The sequence below is a fragment of the Lotus japonicus genome, chromosome 3 (genome assembly GCF_012489685.1).
Source record: "Lotus japonicus ecotype B-129 chromosome 3, LjGifu_v1.2".
NCBI lineage: Eukaryota > Viridiplantae > Streptophyta > Magnoliopsida > Fabales > Fabaceae > Lotus > Lotus japonicus.
In genome coordinates this window covers 27,865,533-27,885,504 of record NC_080043.1, presented here as the reverse complement: position 1 = coordinate 27,885,504, position 19,972 = coordinate 27,865,533, and the positions used below count along the sequence as shown (strand labels likewise).

General features: G+C 38.2%; 1 protein-coding gene across 1 annotated transcript; it reads right to left on the bottom strand.

Annotated features, from left to right (window-relative positions):
- Nucleotides 1–2,762: 2,762 nt before the first annotated feature.
- On the bottom strand, nt 2,763–3,218 carry LOC130743878 (uncharacterized). The gene has a single exon (XM_057596098.1). The coding sequence runs from the start codon at nt 3,216–3,218 to the stop codon at nt 2,763–2,765; it is 456 nt and encodes a 151-aa protein (XP_057452081.1).
- Between the last annotated feature and the right edge of the window lie 16,754 nt (nt 3,219–19,972).

The window sequence follows — 19,972 nt, the reverse complement described above, 5'->3', positions numbered from 1 at the left end:
TTGCAATGAACTTTTCTTCCAGCATAATTATCTATTTCCATTATGATCCCATCGTATGAAATTACCTCATACATGTCCATTTCTATTTGCAGACTTAATCCTGGAAGACACATTTTTCGTGGAATATGTAATAAGAGTGGCTTAATCCATTTCTATTTGCAGAGTTAATCCATTTATATTTGCAGACTTAATTCTTTCAGCTCATTTTTCGTGGAATAGTATAGATGGGAGCTCCATGGTCACTATCATTCATATATGATGCACACCCATTTATATTGTGATAATTACTCAATGCTTCTGCGTATACACAACCACAAAGATAGATACTTATTCACAATTTTGACAACTTCTATTTCAACATTTATCAACACGCAAATAGTTATCTTATCTTCTGCCATTATTGATGTTGACATCAATTTCGTTCATGGTTATTTAATCCAGCCAAATCTATAAACTATACTCATGCCAAATTATATATATGTTCAGCTAATGGGAAATACAATTCGTGCTGCATAAGAAAAAAACTAAAGTAAATATTCAAAATGTATTCACTATGTTTGGGTAAGCAACGGAATTAAACTGGTTACCTGTACTAAATAAGAAACCCGTTTAAATCAAATTCAGATATGCTTTTCAACAGGTATACAACTTAACTTTTATTATGCAATACTTACCTACCAATTTTTTCAAAAGAGGGATACTCATAACGCGTTTTATATATTATGGTAAACTAGATACATTAATATAACAAACCTGGCTCTGTGGAATAAATGCGTGTCAGCCAATCAAGCATATCATTTGAATAGCTTTGACTTATGCAAACTTTCATTCATATGTTTTGAACTACATAGGTATATATATTAAATTCTGCCATAATATTATAGCTTAGTGTATTGTTGAGTACTTATACCGAGCTTTAGACAAACGGGATTGCAGTGAAGTTCTTTGCAAGGATCAAAAAACTTCTCTTTAAATGGAGCTGAATTTCGGAGATGATCTTCTAGGATGTAGAGATTCAATTGCCATTCTCTCATTACCTGAGCAGGTGACTACCATTGTATAGCTTAATTGTTTTATGTTCTAATCTATTTAGGATATGACAAATGTTGTTCCCCCTTTCATTGTTCAGGAACTAGCATTCGTTTCACCCAGATTTGCTGTCGAATTTGATCATGAACTAACCAAGCAGTGGAAGTTGTTTGATCCCATTGGAAAGATGCATTTGGTTTCATATGAAAGAGAATCTGAAAAGCCTTTTTTGTGTCAAGGGTTATTGGAGATCCGCAAGTATTATTCATTGGAAGGGATGAACTGGTGCCTTCTTAAATACCAAGGTTTTTCCAACTTTGATTTATTTATATACAATGAAGGTTTTGAGGAATTATGTTACCTTCCTCCACCTCCCCCTCCACCTCCAGTTACAACTCCCCCTTCTCCTGCCATTGTTGTTGCAAACTCCACAGAGTCCGACTGTGAAGAGATCCAAACTCCTCAGGATCGAGATTGGATATTGTATCCATGCTTCTTCTCTTGCAGACTCTCACTTAATCAATCAATTTCGAGTCAGATGGTATGGTGTAACCAATTTACTTTTCTTTTGTAGTTCTAAAACAATGATTATAAAATTAATTGTTGTGTTTTGCAGAATTTGCCTGCTCATGTTTATGACTATCTGCTCCAGGGTGAACTACAAACCTGGCTATTGAGAGGTCCAACTGGCAAAGAAGTTCGTTGTAAAATTCTTGGTGTTACAGAACAAAGAACATATGCGAGGATTGGTAGGGGTTGGAGGGCTTTCTGCAAATTACATGCATTGAAAGAGGGTGACTCTTTAACCTTTTTTTTCACCAGTGAAGAAGTTGGCCTCATTGATGTATTAATACACGACGACAACCAGTAGCTAGGATGCACTGTATGTTGTAATATTAACTTCCTTTTCGCATGTAATGACTTTTATGATGTACTGGGTTGTCTCTTAAGACTATTGAACTGGGCAATGGAATATCTTACCTTTTATTAAATGAAGAATTTAGTTTGGTCAAGGAAAATTGTGAAGAAATTCTCACCGTGCAAAGCACGGGTTACTGTACTAGTAAACCACAACAACAAAAAAACAACTACAAGGAGTGCCACCTAAAACAAGGTTGGAGAGACCCAAACTGCTAACCAGCTACCAAGGAAAACCCCAAATATAAGAAGGAAAAACTCAACGTATCATGTCAAAGCCAATTCCACAAGCTTCAAATAGACATTAAACCAAAAGATACTTCCACTTCCTCATCATAGGCGAATAGACAAGGGGCATAAAACAACTTGAAACGTAAATCTCATGAAGCTATCTAAAAGGCAGTGAAAAAGGTTCATGTCCAAAAAAGAAATCAGACTAAACGTAGTAGATCCACCATTGCAAGGCACAATCAGACCATGGGCCAAAGGCTACACTAACTGCAACAAGATGGTATACCTCAATGCGTGACCAAAGTAGTCCAAAACAACACCCTGATAAACATTAGCAACAACATACAATAGGAAAGGGAGCAGACCAGCAAGAACCAATGGCACAAAAATACAACAGAAGGAATTTCCCAAACAAGACCAAGCCAGAAGTCCCGAAACCAGCACTAGAGACATGCAACCAAACCTAGATTCTGGTAGATAGGAAGGCAAGAGAAACCCTCGAAAAAGATGCAGGTCCACAAATTGAGCTAGGGAAAAATAGCTTACAAACACCCACGGGGCCATAAATAGGGACCAGACCTGGTTTACCCTATTGCAGCCAGACTTTGCACAAGGTAGTCAGCAATATGATTTGATTCTCTATATACATGGTTAACGCCAATGCAGTCCACCTCAATGCAAAGTAAACCAATGAGATTTATATCCTGAATCAATTTCCATTGTCTATTTAATTTACAATTGACCCATATTACTGCGAGGGAGGAATCTCTCTCAATAAAGACATGATTGAGTTGGAACTGGTAACAGAAAATGAGCGCATGCAGTATCACCTTGACCTTCGCCTCATAGGCCCACCAGTCCCACATTGCCTTAGAGAAGACCCCCAAAGCTTGCTTGCTAGAGTTTGTTATTACACCACCAATGTTACTTCTTCCTGGTGTTCCATGGGAGGATCCGCCAATGTTAAACCTGAGAACGCCTAGGGGAGGTGGGTTCCAAAGATTTACTTGATGCATCACCATTGGAGAGTTTAGCCGCATATTAACAAAGTTAAACAGAAAATCATTTTCACTGTAGGGACATTCCTTCCACCATGCTTTCACCCACCACGCTATCCTACTAATGTGCAAGTCTCAAACCACCTCAATGCAGAAGACTTTATTCTGAAAGACCATTTCATTAAGAGCAAGCCATATCAACCAGCACAACGCAAAAGGAATCATCTCCCACAATGCAAGATCCTATTTAGCTCTCAATGAGGGTCACTCTGTTATCAACCCCTAAACCTATTAAGGACAACACCATAAAACGCCTTCTCTCCTCAAGATAGAGCACCATAGAATCCATGTCGTATCACAACCAAGGATCAAGTGATTCGTTGATTCCATACCAATACCACAAACGCAACACCTTCCTTCATTTTCTATAATCAGCCCTTGGGCAAAAAAAATTATGTTAACGGCTATCTTGTTAAAGGCAGCATGCCATAGAAAAAACACTTCCTTTGGCTAGACGATTTTGCAGATGCTCTTGGGAATGATCTAGGATGCAGGGCTCAATAACTTTTGTTCTATTCCCCTGCAGATGACCTTCATGGAGAATACCCCATGCTAATCTCCAAGCTAGAGAACTAAATATTCTCCTACACTCAGCAAGTAGGAGTTAATTGTCATAAATACCCCTACGTATGCGGCTTGCGCCGTTAATTCGCTTCTCTTATATGACGCCCTCAAAATTTGAGAAGGTCTTAGCCAATAATGACTTAAGGGATAGAAGGGTTTCTAAACTTGTATATGATGCCTCTTTTTTTAAGGCCTCCAATCAATATTTTTTGAAGGGTCCTTTTGTGTGGAGGATATATGACTATCTAGATTTTAAGGTGCTGAAAATTGAATCTCTCTGTATGTCATGCGTACTCGAGACTGTTGCGAAATTGATCTGCCACTTTTTTTCCAACTGGTCATTTGCAGTCTCTGGTACTCTCTTGGTGTGGCCAAGAGTTTTTCCTATTAGCAGAATATGAGTTAGACCCAAGTAGCTCTTTACATTTTTTTTCCGTCTATTTGCGCACGCAAGGAAATAGTTCAGTTAACATGGCTATGGAATTTGAACTTGCGGTAAGGTCTAAGCTAACATTGGAGTTTGATAATCAGTACATTGACAACTATACATTTAATGTGGGAGACATTGGTGATGGGAATGTCCTATATAAGCCAATCTCTGTATTCAATATAGCACACGGGGCGTTATCCCAAATACAAATAGAAAGTTCAGAATCAGCAAAATAGGAAAGAAAACATATGCTGCAATAGGGGTGTACAAAACTCAATCCGGCCCGAAGATCCGTCCTCGGCCCGCACGTTTTAGGGTCGGGTTTGACCTAGCCTGAAATTTAAAAAAGGACAAAAAAAAGACATCTATTTTGAACCTGGTATCAGGTTGGGACGAGTGAGGGTTGATTCTCGGGCCACCCAGCCCGGCCCGAAATATAGTCTTTATATATTATACTTTCATATATCAATATATATGACACAATCACATTACTCTTCTTAACACATTTTCAACTTTAATGTTCCAAAGTACTCTTTATTCTATAATTCTACCTTATTATAATATAGAAGAAACTAAACAGATTGAGGATTTTAATGTTCTAATGCTTTAAGATCGAAAATAAATAACCCCAGTTATAGACTCTCAGCTAACTGTCATGGCCTAAGTACCCTTTTTGGATATCCATGTAAATTCTAAAATGGTAAATATGAAAATATGGAAGAGAAGAAAACCAATGAATGTTAAGTGTATGTAGATCATCAAGTAACGTTTAACAAAGCCAATTTAACCATACAACACTGATTCCCATTTTCTGTTTATGAATTTTTGTTGGCAGCCTTTGACTTTAAGATTTCAATTTCTTATTTTCTGTTAAAGTACTTCGTATTTATTTTGATAAGCCAATCTTTTTATTTAATCTAGCACAAGTGGTGTTATCCCAAATACAAATAGAAAATTCATAATCAGCAAAATAGGAAAGAAAGCACATGCTGCAGTTGTAAGACCCGTGAAAGTTTAAGAGAAATAAACTCGGTTAATTTCTCGGTTTAGTGCTTTAATGCTCGGTTAATGTGATCTTTATGAGTGTGACCTTGTATGATGAATTTTATCTAATGAAAGTAATATTTTGATTATTAGTATCGAAGCTATTTCCCAAGTATTTCATTCTTCGTTCGTCGGAGAATTCGACTGCACTTCGGAAAACGGTCGAACCGACACGTTTTCGCCTGGAGCGCCTTTTGTCATCGAATTATTCTTCGAGTATGAAATAAATATTTTCCTTATCATTACGATGATCTACGCGTAATTTCGAGAATTTTGACTGTAATATTGATATAAGGTCAAGAAACTCGCCGGTAGTGTTTTCGGCTTGAAAACGAGTCGAGTTCGACTCGTAAACGAGCCAATCACGAAATTGGCCAGCTAATATCTGATTGTGGGTTTGTGTGTTCAGATTTAGAGTGTTGGAGGGAAAGGCTAATAGGATAGGCTCATGAACCAAGACTAAAAAGGCTAGTAGCATGATGACTTTGCCAAAGTAGGGTGCATGGGAAAACGAACCGAAACCACAAGTACAAGTCATCATTTCACCTTGGGAGTTGTCCATCACCTTGTCATAAGGGCTTCCCATCAGATTTCTGAACCAAAGTAAAGGAAATGAGAGGACTTTAGAGAGATAAGTGAGAGAGAGTTTAGAGAGAAGGTTCATCATCTTCTTCATCTTCAAGAAAAACCCTAACACAAATCTTCCTCAAACACCATCAAGACGTCATCTTTACCTATTCTACTCTTCACAAAGGAGCTAGTATTTAAGGTGAAGAACAACTCGAAGGAAATCAGACTAGAGAAAGGATGCGACAATTGAGCAACTTCTCCCTATTTTCCTTTCTCTTTTGAAAGATGAGTTTCCTGATGTCAGACTAAATATTATCAGCAAGCTTGATCAAGTGAACAAGGTTTGTTAACGGAAAATTGAATATTCTTTCAGATTGGCAATGCACATTTAAAATATTCTTTCAGATTGGCAATGCACATTTAAAATTGAATATTCTTTCTACATATAAGAATGCAACATACTTAGTAATCAGCATACACATAATGAAAAGAGGACACATATGTAATCAGCAGCATACACACAACACATATCCTTCATAATGCTCTAACACATATCTAGGCAGCCTGGTCACTGACTGTGAAGACCACAAAATGGAGAGTCTGGAACTTTGAAATGCATGCATATCAGGTGTCATTTTGTTCCATTCATCTTTGTGCAGTATAAGTCTTGATTGATGAGTTCTCCTCTTCGCCGCCTCTTCCCAGCGGGCTTCCCATCCGGCCCTTGACTGTGGACGATGCATTTGTCATCCCCTTGCTGGGGTTGGAATATGCACTGATAACAACTCTTCGTATATATGCATACTGTACCAAAAAAATGAAAACATGCACTCTATTGTAAGGTGAAATTTATCCTCTAAAAAAAAGTTAAGGAGAAAGCCAACGATCAAGGTAAGGGCACTTCGGGTCTTGGACTTTAGCGTGCAAAATTGCTTGCTATGAATTGCATGAGATTTGTATGATGATGATGAACATGTTAATACCTTAAAGAACTAATGGAAATGAGCTTGATATGATACATGAACCTTATAACCCTGTTAGGAAACTAAAAGGTTAAGACTTGGACAAAAGAAATGAATGAAGTTGGAAATGTTTAGAGGAATCTTGATCTGGCCGAGTAAGCTGGACAGTCTGTATTGTTTTGGGCATAACTCCTTGGATATGAGTCCAAATAGGATGAAACCAATTTTATTTGAATGCTAACTTAAAGTTATTCAATCTGTGAAAGTTTCATGATTTTTAGACTGCTAGTTTAATACAGTTTTTAATTTTACTTCTCCTTTTTCTGCTGCGAGTAAGCCCTGACAACCTGTACTATTTTGGGCATAACGCCTTGGATATGAGTCTAAATCGGATGAAACCAATTTTATTTGAAATTTAACTTAAAGTGCTTCAATATGTGAAAGTTTCATGATTTCTAGACTGCTAGTTCGATACAGTTTTCAATTTTAATTCTGCCCTTTTTCTGCTGTTTTGTTGCCTTGAATAATATGCATGATATACATGGAGTTTATGAGTTAAGAATTCTTGATTAACATGAGAAATTGATTATGAACATGATAAGTTAGGGATTGCTTATATGCTTCGATGTTTGAATAACATGAATGCGAATGATGAGATGGTTAAATGTCATGATGTTTGGGAACATGAAAACTTGTTGAGAACAAGATGAATAATAACATGCCTAAAAGTGTTGAAGTTTGAGAGAATGAATACTTGTTGAGAACATGATTACTCGTTGAAAATGATATGATGAACTCTTAGGATATCTATGATGAGTATATGCTTTACAAGTTCACATGTTGATCGATAAAGTATGTTTTGATATTTATCAATCATTATGCGGTGTATGAGTGATGTTGATCGATCGAGAATCGAAGGTGGAACCTAAGATGGTTGGGCTACCGTGGCGACGGATAGCTGGTGACACCCATGAGTTGGTGATCCCGACCACCTATGTGAAGGTGTGGTGAAGCCGTCATCGAACGACAGAAGACTATAACTTTGTTGCTTGACTAATTCATGGACCATATCATTGCATGTTGGAAAATCCAGGATTGGTCGTGAAGGAGGGCTCCGGCTCCCTGGTGGATCGAGGATTCCGCGTGTTTCCAATATTCGGTCCCTAATGAATCATACAGGGTTCATTAGAAGTGGCAATCGACCTGATTGAGTCTTGTTCCGGCTACCAATTATGGATGCTGGCGTATGTTGAGTGGCAATCGACTGGATGAGGTCTTGTCCCTGGCGTGATATCTGGATCATGTTGTGCATTGAGCATCAAGCATATTGCATACGCTAACAATATAGAGACACATAAGTTCCCTTGAACGTCGTTGACGTTAGAACATTGGTTGTTGTCTTGCGACTTGTGTTTGACTATTGAATGCCCTGTAAGGTGTGACGTGTCGTTGTAGGTCTTGTGCCTTGCTTGTTGAAGTGTTTTCCTTATCCTAAGTTACATCTAGAATTCCTTAGGGATGTATTAGTATGTCATTTGGTAAGAATCTTGCTAGGTGCTTATGTATGTGAATATGCATGTTCTTACTTGCTCGTATGTGTGCACGTCCTAATTATGGCCATGTGGTATAAGAAGTTGACCCTTGCACCTTTTCTCTCTTATGAATGTTCGACGACGCCGCTCTAAAGGATGAGCAGGAGATCGTTAGATGCAGGACGGGAGGCGCTGCCGGGAAACGGTGTGACGACGAACTATTGATTCAGAGATTAGCCGTGTGGAGATTGCGGGGAGCTTGATGGGCATACGAGGCTTTCCTTTTATATTCCTTTTGGCGTCTATGTTGTGATTATGTTCGTTTATGTAAGGGTATTTATATTGTTGGGTATTATGTATGCATTTGTTAGAGCATGATTTGGAAAGTATTAAAATGTATTATGTTTCAAAAAAAAATACACATGCATCCTTATGATTTCGAAAGTTCATTAGCATGATTAATTTACTTTTGGATCACTAAGTAACCCTTGAAAATCAGGGTTACAGCAGCATGGGAACAAGTCACAGCATGAACATAACAACAAGAAAGGAGCAAAATAAAAGCTACAAGACCCAACAAATAACAGCCACCCCACACCCAAACCAACAACCTCAAAAACAAAAATCTATTACCCCGCCAAACAGCTCCAGCTAACCATATTTAATGCATTGAATTGGATTTGAAACCCATTCAAAAAAATGAAGAGGAAAATCCTTTGACTCTAGCTGACATTCAGTTCCATGAACGAATTTGAACCATCTTAAACAATCTTTCTATCTCCATCTCCACCTCTCTAAACATCAGATTATTTCTGTTATTCCAAACTGACCATAAAACAGCTAGCTAGATCACCTTCAACAATTCATTTTGCTTCATGTTAAGCCCCAACAACTCAAATTGCAGCAAATGTACATGACTATTTCTTGGAAGAGCTGTGACATACCCCAACCACTTGAAACACCTGAGCCAAATCTGCATTGTTTGTGAGCATACAAATAAAAAATGCTCAGTTGATTCCTCAGCAGACCTGCGACAAACACAATCAGCATTCACCCCTTTTGAAATAGCATTCAGTCTACGAAGATTAGTTTTTATGAGAATCTTATCAAGCAACACCATCCAAGCAAGGCACACACTTTTGATGGCACTTCTTTGGACCAAACCAAGTTAAAAGCCTCTTGCTTATCCCAATTAGAACAAGACAACAATAAGTCATAGGCGAGTTTGACAGTATAATTCCCTCCTGCATCCAACTTCCACTTCCAAGCGTCTCCAGTACCCAATTTCAATTGTGCATACTGCAGAACCAGTAACACTGAATTCCACAAGCAATTTTCTCTAACACTGAGCTCTCTTCTCCATTTAAGACACCAATTCCACGAACCATTATGCCATTTCCCATCTCCTTCATAGTAATATTCTTCTGAATCGATAAACAAAATAAATTTGAAAATCTATCTTTTAGTAAAGTGCCCCCAATCCAACATTGCTTCAAGAAAAGGGTGTTGTTGTAACATCTCGACTGACGACTGGCCTCACGCTTGTAAGATCAAGTTTTGATCTAGTAGTACAACTCTATGTTTTGATGATTACAAGTTAACCTTTTGATATGAACAATTGTGGTACTCTAACGTGTTTTTCTGAGTGTGCTATTTACAGGCTCTGACCTCAACTCAATCTCACACAAATCAGAAGCACTGTGTATAAAGGGTAACCCAAGCAACGCTTTCGCATTCACCATGTTCAGTATGAACAGTGGAAAAGCTTCAGAAGTTCTGAAGCTATACAAACTCTGATGTGGACTCAGTCGCTAGAAGCTCTGAAGATCCAGAAGTTCTGATAACCAAGAAACACTGAAGGTTCAGATGTTCTGATGGTGTAGAAGACTCTGAAGATCCAGAAGCTGAATAGTGGAAACTCTGAAGTCCAGAAGCAAGAAACTCTGAAGGCCATGTTCTTCCCTCTGAGTTCAGAATCAGAAGATACAATGGTCAGAGGATCTGTGCTTTCCCTCTGACTCTGATCAACCGGCTTCACAAGTTCCAATATGAAGTATTCCCCTGATCAGAAGTCTCCTAGGTTAAAAGGTCAAGTCGCTATCCAAGTACAAAAGCAAGTGTACCTTCCTGACGACCTACCTAACGTTCTCAGCCACAGCAGAAGCTGGATTTTCCAGAACTGCCCTCCAACGGTAGCATTTCCCATGCAACGCTTAACCCTAATCCTTGGAGTATATATAGAGGCTGAAGATTGAAAGAAGCGGCAAGAAGCAATACACACGCGCAAGACATATTCAAAATATTCTAAGCTTTCTTTCATCTGAAATTCATTGTGTTTACTATTAGCTTTTTAGAAGCAAATCTCCTGTAAACAATTCTTTGATAAACAGTTTGTTTAGTTCCTTTAGGAGATCAAGGTTGATCGGATCCTAGAGAAGACTAAGAGAGTGAATCTTAGTGGTGATTCCTTTAGGAGATCAAGGTTGATCGGATCCTAGAGAAGACTAAGAGAGTGAATCTTAGTGTGAGCTAAGTCAGTGTATTGTTAGTCACTTGTAGGTTTCAAGTGCAGTTGTAACAATTATCTGTTTAGTGGATTGCCTTCATTCTAAGAAGGAAGAAATCACCTTAACGGGTGGACTGGAGTAGCTTGAGTGATTTATCAAGTGAACCAGGATAAAATCCTTGTGTGCTTTTCTATCTCTTATCTTTAGCACTTAAGTTCTCGAAAGATTTGCCAAAATCTTTAAGGTGGAAGTTTTGTACTGAAAACGTTATTCAAACCCCCCCTTTCTACCGTTTTTCATACCTTCAATTGGTATCAGAGCGCAAGTCTTTTCAATGCGCTTTGTCCTCACTTACGCGCTTCTTGGGAAAACTTCTCAGGATGTCGCCCATCCCATATTGCTCCAAGGCAAGCACACTTAACCATGGAGTTTTTATGAGTTGGGCTCCCAAAAAAATGATGCATCTTGTTGTCATGAGTAATATCAATCAAATCTTTTATGTCCTCCTCAATTGTATAGTCTCATACCTATACAGTATCGGAATACCTCTTATTCAAGTGCGAGATCGGTTCATTCATATGTCCCTCCGCCTAGAAGTCTGCCAGGAGCTGCTCTTTGTTTGTGCATCACTGCACTGGCGATCACTCCCTGCCCTCGTCGGCCCCAGATGTCACAGGCCCACCAGCTTCCGCTTGATTCGTCCCCGAACCACACCATACTAGGAGAGGTCGCTTTTGATACCATTTGTAATATCCCGATCTGACGAATAGCCTCAGGCTCACAACACAAGTCTTTTCAACGCGCTTTTTTCTCACTTACACGCTTCTTGGGAAGAATAATTTCATTCTTTAAAAATAGAGGTTTAGCTTTTAAAACACATCACACGATATAACAACCAGTTCTTGAACAATGAACAACAATAATCCATCCTAGAACGAGGTGACATCGTCGTTTTGGATTTTAAAATATATCTTTCAAATTAGTGATTAATAGTTTAAATTATGATAATTATTAGAGACAAATGTTTATTCGACACTAAATTCTATCTGAAAAATAGGGTGGAGTGTAGATTATAAAAAAGAATAAGGTGATGTGTCATTTTGCCAAACCTTGAGGGGGTGAGTGTAATTTACCCAATTTCAAATCTATTTTGTTTAAACAACAAAATAGTAACAATATTAAAAAAAATGGGGGTTGGAGTCGTGTATTGGCTTTGCGAGGGGGGGGGGGTTCTTTGGATGTTTGGGCTGGTTGTTTTTCTGATTTTGGATTATTATTTGGTCTTGATGCTTTTCGATCCCTTTTGGAAAGTGTACATCATGTCTATATCCTCATTCTTACATCAATACATATCTTGCTTTAAAAAAAATTGTTTGATTATTTATTAATAAGAAGTATTTTGTTGTTAATTTTTTTAAAATTAGTAATTAATATAATACATAATATAAATTTAGTAATAACTAATTGTTTTTTGAGAGCAAAAGATATGATATATTAATCAAAGTCGAGAAACAAGCCCTCTCGACAATGGGCGGCACAACGAAAAACGGAAAGAAACGAACATACACGAAAAGCAAAAATTAAAACAGCCAACAACGATCAAAACGACCAAAATAAAAGAAAAGCGCGCCCCCAATACAAAACCAAACCACGACCATCTGAAAAGACCCTAGCCCCCACTGTACCTCTCTGCAAGAGTCTCCTGAATGTGAGATGCAAAAGCCTCAATAGCCTCTTCATCAGTACCTGGGAAAACCAAACCGCAAGACTTACCAACCTCCCAGACTTTAGCCGCACGAGTGCGCACAAACTCATCATTACCCACATACGCATCCCCCCGCTCCTCAAAAGCAGGAGTGGCATCCGAAAGCATCGGCGAATGCATATCCTCATAAATTAAATCCTCAAAAGCTTTCTTCTTCCAACGTCGTCTAGAGAAGCCAAGGACCTTCTTGTTCCTTCCACGACCAATAACCTTTTTAGGGCGACCCCTCTTGCGGCGCGGCGGAGACTCCAAATCAACCTCAACATCCGAAAGAATACCATTACCATGCCCCTCAATAAACAACGCATCCACATAAGAGGACACAACGCACAACGACAAATCTGAAGCCCCATCATCGTGACTCAAAACCTGCATCTTCTCAAGCCCCATATCGGGGCAAGCATCCCGACCCATCGAAGGTACAACCGAAATCTCACCCCGCACCTCATCAACAACAGATTTACTAGCAATACGAATCACATGTTCTGATCTAGAAGGAAATTCCGAAGCCGGCTTGACCCTCAACTCATTAATTCTCTCATCAAAGTCAGAAATAATAGCACGAAGTATCTGATCCCCATATTGATCCCAATCAAACGCATCCAGGTCGCAAACAGACCCTGCCTTCATGCAGAATTTCAAAACATCATCCACATAAACTTTAAAGTCTTCACTAGACGAGGCACCCGTCGAGCTCGCCGCAGCAACTACAGCAACATCCTCACTGGCCACAGAACCCGCAGCCAGAGGCGAGAAAGCAGCAGAACTATCACGGCAAGGCCCAACCGATACAGGGATAGAATCCTCAATGGCTGAAGGACCGTCAACCAGAGGCGAAATTGCACCAGCACAAACAAGCTCGGAACCAGCGGAAAAAGAAGACCTGGACAGCGTACCTTGAGCCATGGAATCTTGGCCAACAATCTCTGGGAACAGAACATCATCAGGGTGCAAGCATCCTTGAGCTTTCACAGAACAAGGCTGCTGCGAAATGGTTCCGGAGGGGGTACCGAGAGAAGGTTCCACTCGACCAGACCCTGAGCCGGCGAGGAACCGGGGAGACCTACCCTTCCAGCGGGGTAACTAATTAACATTGTTACTCATATGATTTAATTTTACTTTTACTTTTTAGTATCATTATTAATTTTTATTTTATTTCCCATGTGATTAATAACTAAAATTTAAGCGATGATAATTTGTATTTTTAAATATGAAAACTTGGACAAAATTATAATTATTAATTAATATAATTATTATAAAAGGTTTTAGTTTATTATACATTATAACTATTGATTAATATTGTCGTTAATGTAAAGGTTAAGTGAATTTAAAATATTATTATTATTTAAATTTGTTTCTCAAGTTTTGATTAATAGTTTGAATTTTTATAATATTAAATATGATAACTTGAAATTATTTACAATTAGTAACTAATATAATGAATAATATAACATGTTTTTTTTTTCGAAAGCAAAATATAATATATGATAAAAGAGAGGAAAACAAGACAGTAGCCACCCCATGAAGAGGAGAAGCTACTCGCCCTCTTCAAAAACAGCAGAGGGAGCAGAGCAACAGCTCTATCAAAAAATCACAAACGCCCTATACAACACCGACCAAAAAAGCACACCCTCCCCTGTACAACAGAAAGCCCACCAAAACAAAACAAACAAACCTAAAGAGAAACCCCCCACAAAACCCCAAGGCCAAAGCAACCAAACAGTGAGGTCGAGCAACAACCGCAACCAGAAAGACCAACCCAAACAAAGCTCAACGCGTCAATAATATAACATGTTATTCATAACTAATCAGTATTTGTACTAATGTGAGTCAATTTTACTTTTAATTATTATTTATTATAATTATTATTTTTATTTTTTTTTGCTAAAGTTGTGATTAATACTTAATATTAAAATAGTGAATTTTTTATTTATTTTTAATATGGAAATTTGGAAAAAAAAAATAGAACTAATTACTAGTATTATGATGATTACAAAAGTTATTAAAAACTAACTATTATTTTATTAATATATAGGTAAAGTAAAATTTAATTATACATATATAAATATATAATTGATATTGATAATCCCAATCACATGATTTTATTATAATATTTTATAATTATAAATTTTTTAAATCACGTATCTTTAATATTTCTTTAGACAATATATTAAAAAGAGATGAGGGAGAAGACATCATCCCTCAAAGCTAAAACTAACACCCACATAATCAAACACCAAAGCGCATCAAAAGAATTCCCAAACAAAATCAAAACCCAAAGAACCTCTCTATAATCTCTTCCGCGCATGAATATGGACCGCATTTGGGTTGAGGGCAAACAACATTCGTACAATCATGAACTAAGCCCAAATTATGAGTCATAACACCCTTGGGCTCCGAAAGCTCCGATGGCAGAAGCATAAGAGCTTCCTCCTAACATGACCAATATCTTCATCCGCCACCTCCACTATAGCAACCCCACTAAGAATAACAACCCGGTCCTCCTTATTTGTAATCTTCTTCTCAACTTTCTTGGGGCCCCTTCCTCTTAAGGCTTTCCCAATAGAAGAAACCGGCGAAACACCACGGAACCATCACCACTTTGCGAGCAAAGGGCAACCTCATGCGCGAGACAACAACACCGTATACAGATTCAAAATCATGAGAAACCCCCCAAAACACAATGAGAACTCATACTAACAACAACTGCCTCATGAGAACCATGACCACCTAATCAAACAAAGCTTATGGAAAAAGAAGATTGTTTATTATTTGGATAATGCTAAATAGTTCGAAACTTTTCACACACTAAATGTAAGAATGAATTGGCGTATGATGTGTACACTTATGATTTATCTCTCCTATAATTATTAATGTTTCACTCTGACGCGCTTTCTTACACTTGGAAGAAAAAATCTTTTTTTTTTGTCCATAGTAAAAAACCTTATCTCTATGTTCTTGTTTGCCATTTTTCCTCCAATCTCAATCTATGTTCCATGGATACGGGTACGGTACCGGTACCGGGTACTGGTACGGGTACCCGGTACGACATTTTTTGAAAGACCAGGGTACGGGTACGCCAGTTATATATATATATAAATAGAAATAATTAAAAATATCAAATCTCCTAATGGTCAATACTCATATGAAAGACCAACATAAAAACCATCACAACCTAATGAAAATCATCAAGATAATATGTAACGCCTTTATGTATATCTTCAAACACATACCGTCAGAGATAATCTTAAGATTGAAGAAACTTAACATAAGATTGAGTAGCATTGAAGAGACATAACATATAACATATAACATATAACATAACATTTTTTTAAAGCATCCGGCGTACCCACTGGCGTACCCAAAACGTACCCCGGTTTTTATGTTTGGCGGTGCATTTGGGTACGTACCTGGTACGTACCCACGACATACCCATGGCGTACCCGTACCCGGTACGGGTACTATGCTATTTTTGGAGTACTCGTGCAACATAGATCTCAATCAATCTTCTTCCTCTTAATTTTGATGTCATTTACTTTTATTTTACTAAAAAATTTACTATTGTTTCAAATGCCACGTAAGCCATTCACAACTTTCTTCTAGTTACTATCTGTACGATAGAGCAAAACTTTTATTATTTATTGTATTTAACACAAAGAAATATTTGTATTTCTTTATTTATTTGGATACACATGTAGGAATGTTTTAATTACTTAAAGCATTTACTGCAAAAGCTTAAATGAGTTATATATATATATATTTATTGATGACTTGATTCATTTAGGGTAAAATAGGGATAAATTTACACATTACGGGGCAATAATAACATACATTAATTATTTTTAATGGGATTGTAAAAAAAAATAACCACGTTGATCAGTTATTCTCCATTTTTTTTATAGGAAAAAGATGGAATTATTGGAGAGCACAAGGGGTGCCCCAACCCATTACAAGAACCAAAAACCAAATAAATTACAGTTAAATTAAACATAAATTGGATGTGAACTAGGAAAACCACTCCTTGTGCAACCAACTTATCCCTCACGAACTTCCTCAACAAGCCAATACTGTTTTAAATACTCAATGTAAATCTCTTATTCAACAATCAAATTTAAGTACAACTCTGAAGGTGTAAAATACGACTAGAAGGGGGGGTTGAATAGAGTTTTGAATATAAAAACTTTCCCCTTAAGATTTAAAGTAAATCTTTTCGGTTTCTCTGAGATAGAAGGTGTAGCGGATAAAGATTGAGAGAAGAGAAAAGCACACAAGTATTTTATCCTGGTTCACTTGATAAATCCCTCAAGCTAATCCAGTCCACCTGTTAAGGTGATTTCTTCCTTCTTAGAATGAAGGCAATCCACTATTCAGAGTTTGTTACAACTGCACTAGCAACCTGCTCAGTGACTAACAATACAATGAACTAGTAAACACTAAGATTCACTCTCTTAGTCTTCTCAAGGATACTGACCTAACTGGTCCCTTAAGGAATCACCACTAAGATACACATATCCTAGTCTTCTTAAGGATACTGACCTACCCGGTCCCTTAAGGAAAAACAAACAACTATTTGAGGTTGGTGTTTACAAAGGTTTGCTTCTAAATAAGCTAAATGTAAACTAAATAAGAACAGATGAAGAAAGTGGAGGCTTGAATCTTTTCTTGTATTGCAGCTCTTGGTTTCTCTCATTGTCTTTCTTCTCTTCTTCAGCCTTAAATAGTCCAAGGTGCAAAGGATATTTCCATTGAGAAAATATGACCGTTGGAGGGCATTTCTAGAACTTCCAGAACCTGCTGTGGCTGAACCTTGGTAGGTAAGCTTGTCAGAATAGTACACTGCTCTTGTACTTCTTGATAATGACATTTGCCTTTAACCATTGACTTCTGATCTGACGACGCTTCATGTTGGAACTTGTGAAGCTTGGTGATCAGAGTCAGAGGGAAGCTTGGATCCTCTGACCTTCGTAACTTCTGCTTCTGGACCTTCAGAGCTTCTGGACCTTCAGAGCCTCTGGACCTTCAGAGACTCTGGTCCTTCAGAGCTTCTGGACCTTCAGACCCTCTGGACCTTCAGAGCCTCTGGTCCTTCAGAGCTTCTGGACCTTCAGACCCTCTGGACCTTCAGAGCCTCTGGTCCTTCAGAGCTTCTGGACCTTCAGAGTTTCTGGACCTTCAGAGCCTCTGGACCTTCAGAGCCTCTGGTCCTTCAGAGCTTCTGGACCTTCAGAGTTTCTGGACCTTCAGAGCCTCTGGACCTTCAGAGCCTCTAGTCCTTCAGAGCTTCTGGTCTTCAGATCTTCTAATCCTCAAAACTTCTGATCCTCAGATCTTCTGATCTTCAGATCTTCTCATCTTCAGAACTTCTGATCCTCAGATCTTCTGATGAATATATCTTCTGGTATCAGAATCAGAAACTGTTTGTCAAAACACTCAAGACAAACGTTAGAGTACCATAATTGTTCATCCATAAATAAATACTTGTTATCATCAAAACATAGAGTTGTACCACATGACCAAATCTTGATCTTACAAACCCCTCCTTATACATCCCCAACCCTCAAACTTTGACGACTACTTGTACGTGCTACATGGCTTCGAGACAAGAGAGGGGATCAATGGACCATTCAAACATAAAGTATGAGAAGCTTCTGTTTTTGGCTTTAATCCACACCCAAGACTTGAACCGCACTTGCTCGAACACCTCTTCTACATCAAAATTTTCTTCCTTGAAAACTTTCGAATTTCTCACAAGCCATATGTGCCATATAACAACCGACCAAACTGCGCCTAAACCCATAAGCTCTTTGAACTGCAGTTGCCAAAGGAAAATTGGACAAAGTGTTCCTTCGCATTTGCAGGTATTACTGGACTGAAGCCCAACCACGCACTTACCTGCATCCATACTTTCCATGATTGAGGGCATGTAAAGAACAGTTGGTTAGTGGACCCAGTTGACGAAGAACATGGAGGGCAAGATGCATCACCATTTACCACTGCCATGTTCCTACGCAGTAAATTTTCTCTAGTTTGAACTCGATTGAGCATCACCTTCCAACCTAGTGCGATAGTGCTTGAGGGCGCTGATACCTGCCACAAATGTTCGAATGCGAACTCACCATCTTCAATGTCATTAATTGTTACACATAATAAGCTAAGCGAACAAAATAACTACCACTCCTTTCTCTAGTCCAAAACCAGGAATCCCCTCTCCCCCTAATTGGAGTGAAGCTATTTATGGAACTCATCAAATACCCAATTGCTCTCCTTTTTCTCAAGCAGACCTATGTTCCACTTCATCTCCCAGTTCCACCTTCCATCAATCCATGACCCCATCTCTATAATCTTCCTCCCTTGCCGGTCTGATAAGTAAAACAGATCGGGGAACTTACCCTGAAAGCCCTCACCCATCCAATCCTCCTCCTAGAATAAGGTATCATCCTCTCCAATCTTACGACATAACCCATTCACAAACCAATTTCCAGTTGCAGATCCAAAGCATGTTTTTTTATTAAATCCCTCCACCAAACAGAGTCTCTAGAGGTATTTCGGTCCATATTTAGCTATCAAAACTATGTTCCACAGTTGCTCCTTTTCTTAGAGCAACCTCCAACGCCATTTTCCCAACAACGCAACATTAAATTATTCAAAATCTTTAACTCCAAGCCCACCTTTTTCTTTAGGTTTACAGAAAACCAAGTGAATCTTCTTGACCTCCTCTAAGCCTCCCCAAAGGAAAGAGATCACAATCTTCATGAACTTATTAGTTATCCCTTTGAGCATCCTATAAAATGAAATGAAAACAGGAGTAATGCGGTCAACACACTTTTTATAAAACACAATCTCCCTTTGAAGGAAAGTTGTTTACTTCTCCACTTTAATAGCCTATGTTGCAATTTCAGAATTAATGGATTTCAGAAAGCCAACTGTTTCGGGTTCCCCCAAAGGTAAACCCAAATAATTGAAAGGAGTTACCTTGCAATGGAGTAGCACCACAAATCTATTTTTTAATGTCTCTTCAACATATATCCCTACAAGTTCCCTCTTGAAGAAGCCAACTTTCATATACAAGACCGACTCAAAACATCTCAACACATTTTAAGGTCATATATGACGTTCTGCATAGTTGGTAATTCTCCACATACGCTGCTAACCTCAATAAAATATAGTCACGTAAGCACCACGACATTATTTATCCTGAATTGACGTGAAACATATTTAACCCATGCGCCGTAAAGATTTTTACACATGCATGCAATCATATCTTTTTTACTTTTAAATTTTAAATAATTTGAAATTTTAATTAAATTAAATTAAAACATGATTAATATACAAGGTTTCGTCTTTGATCAAGAGCAAGCGAGC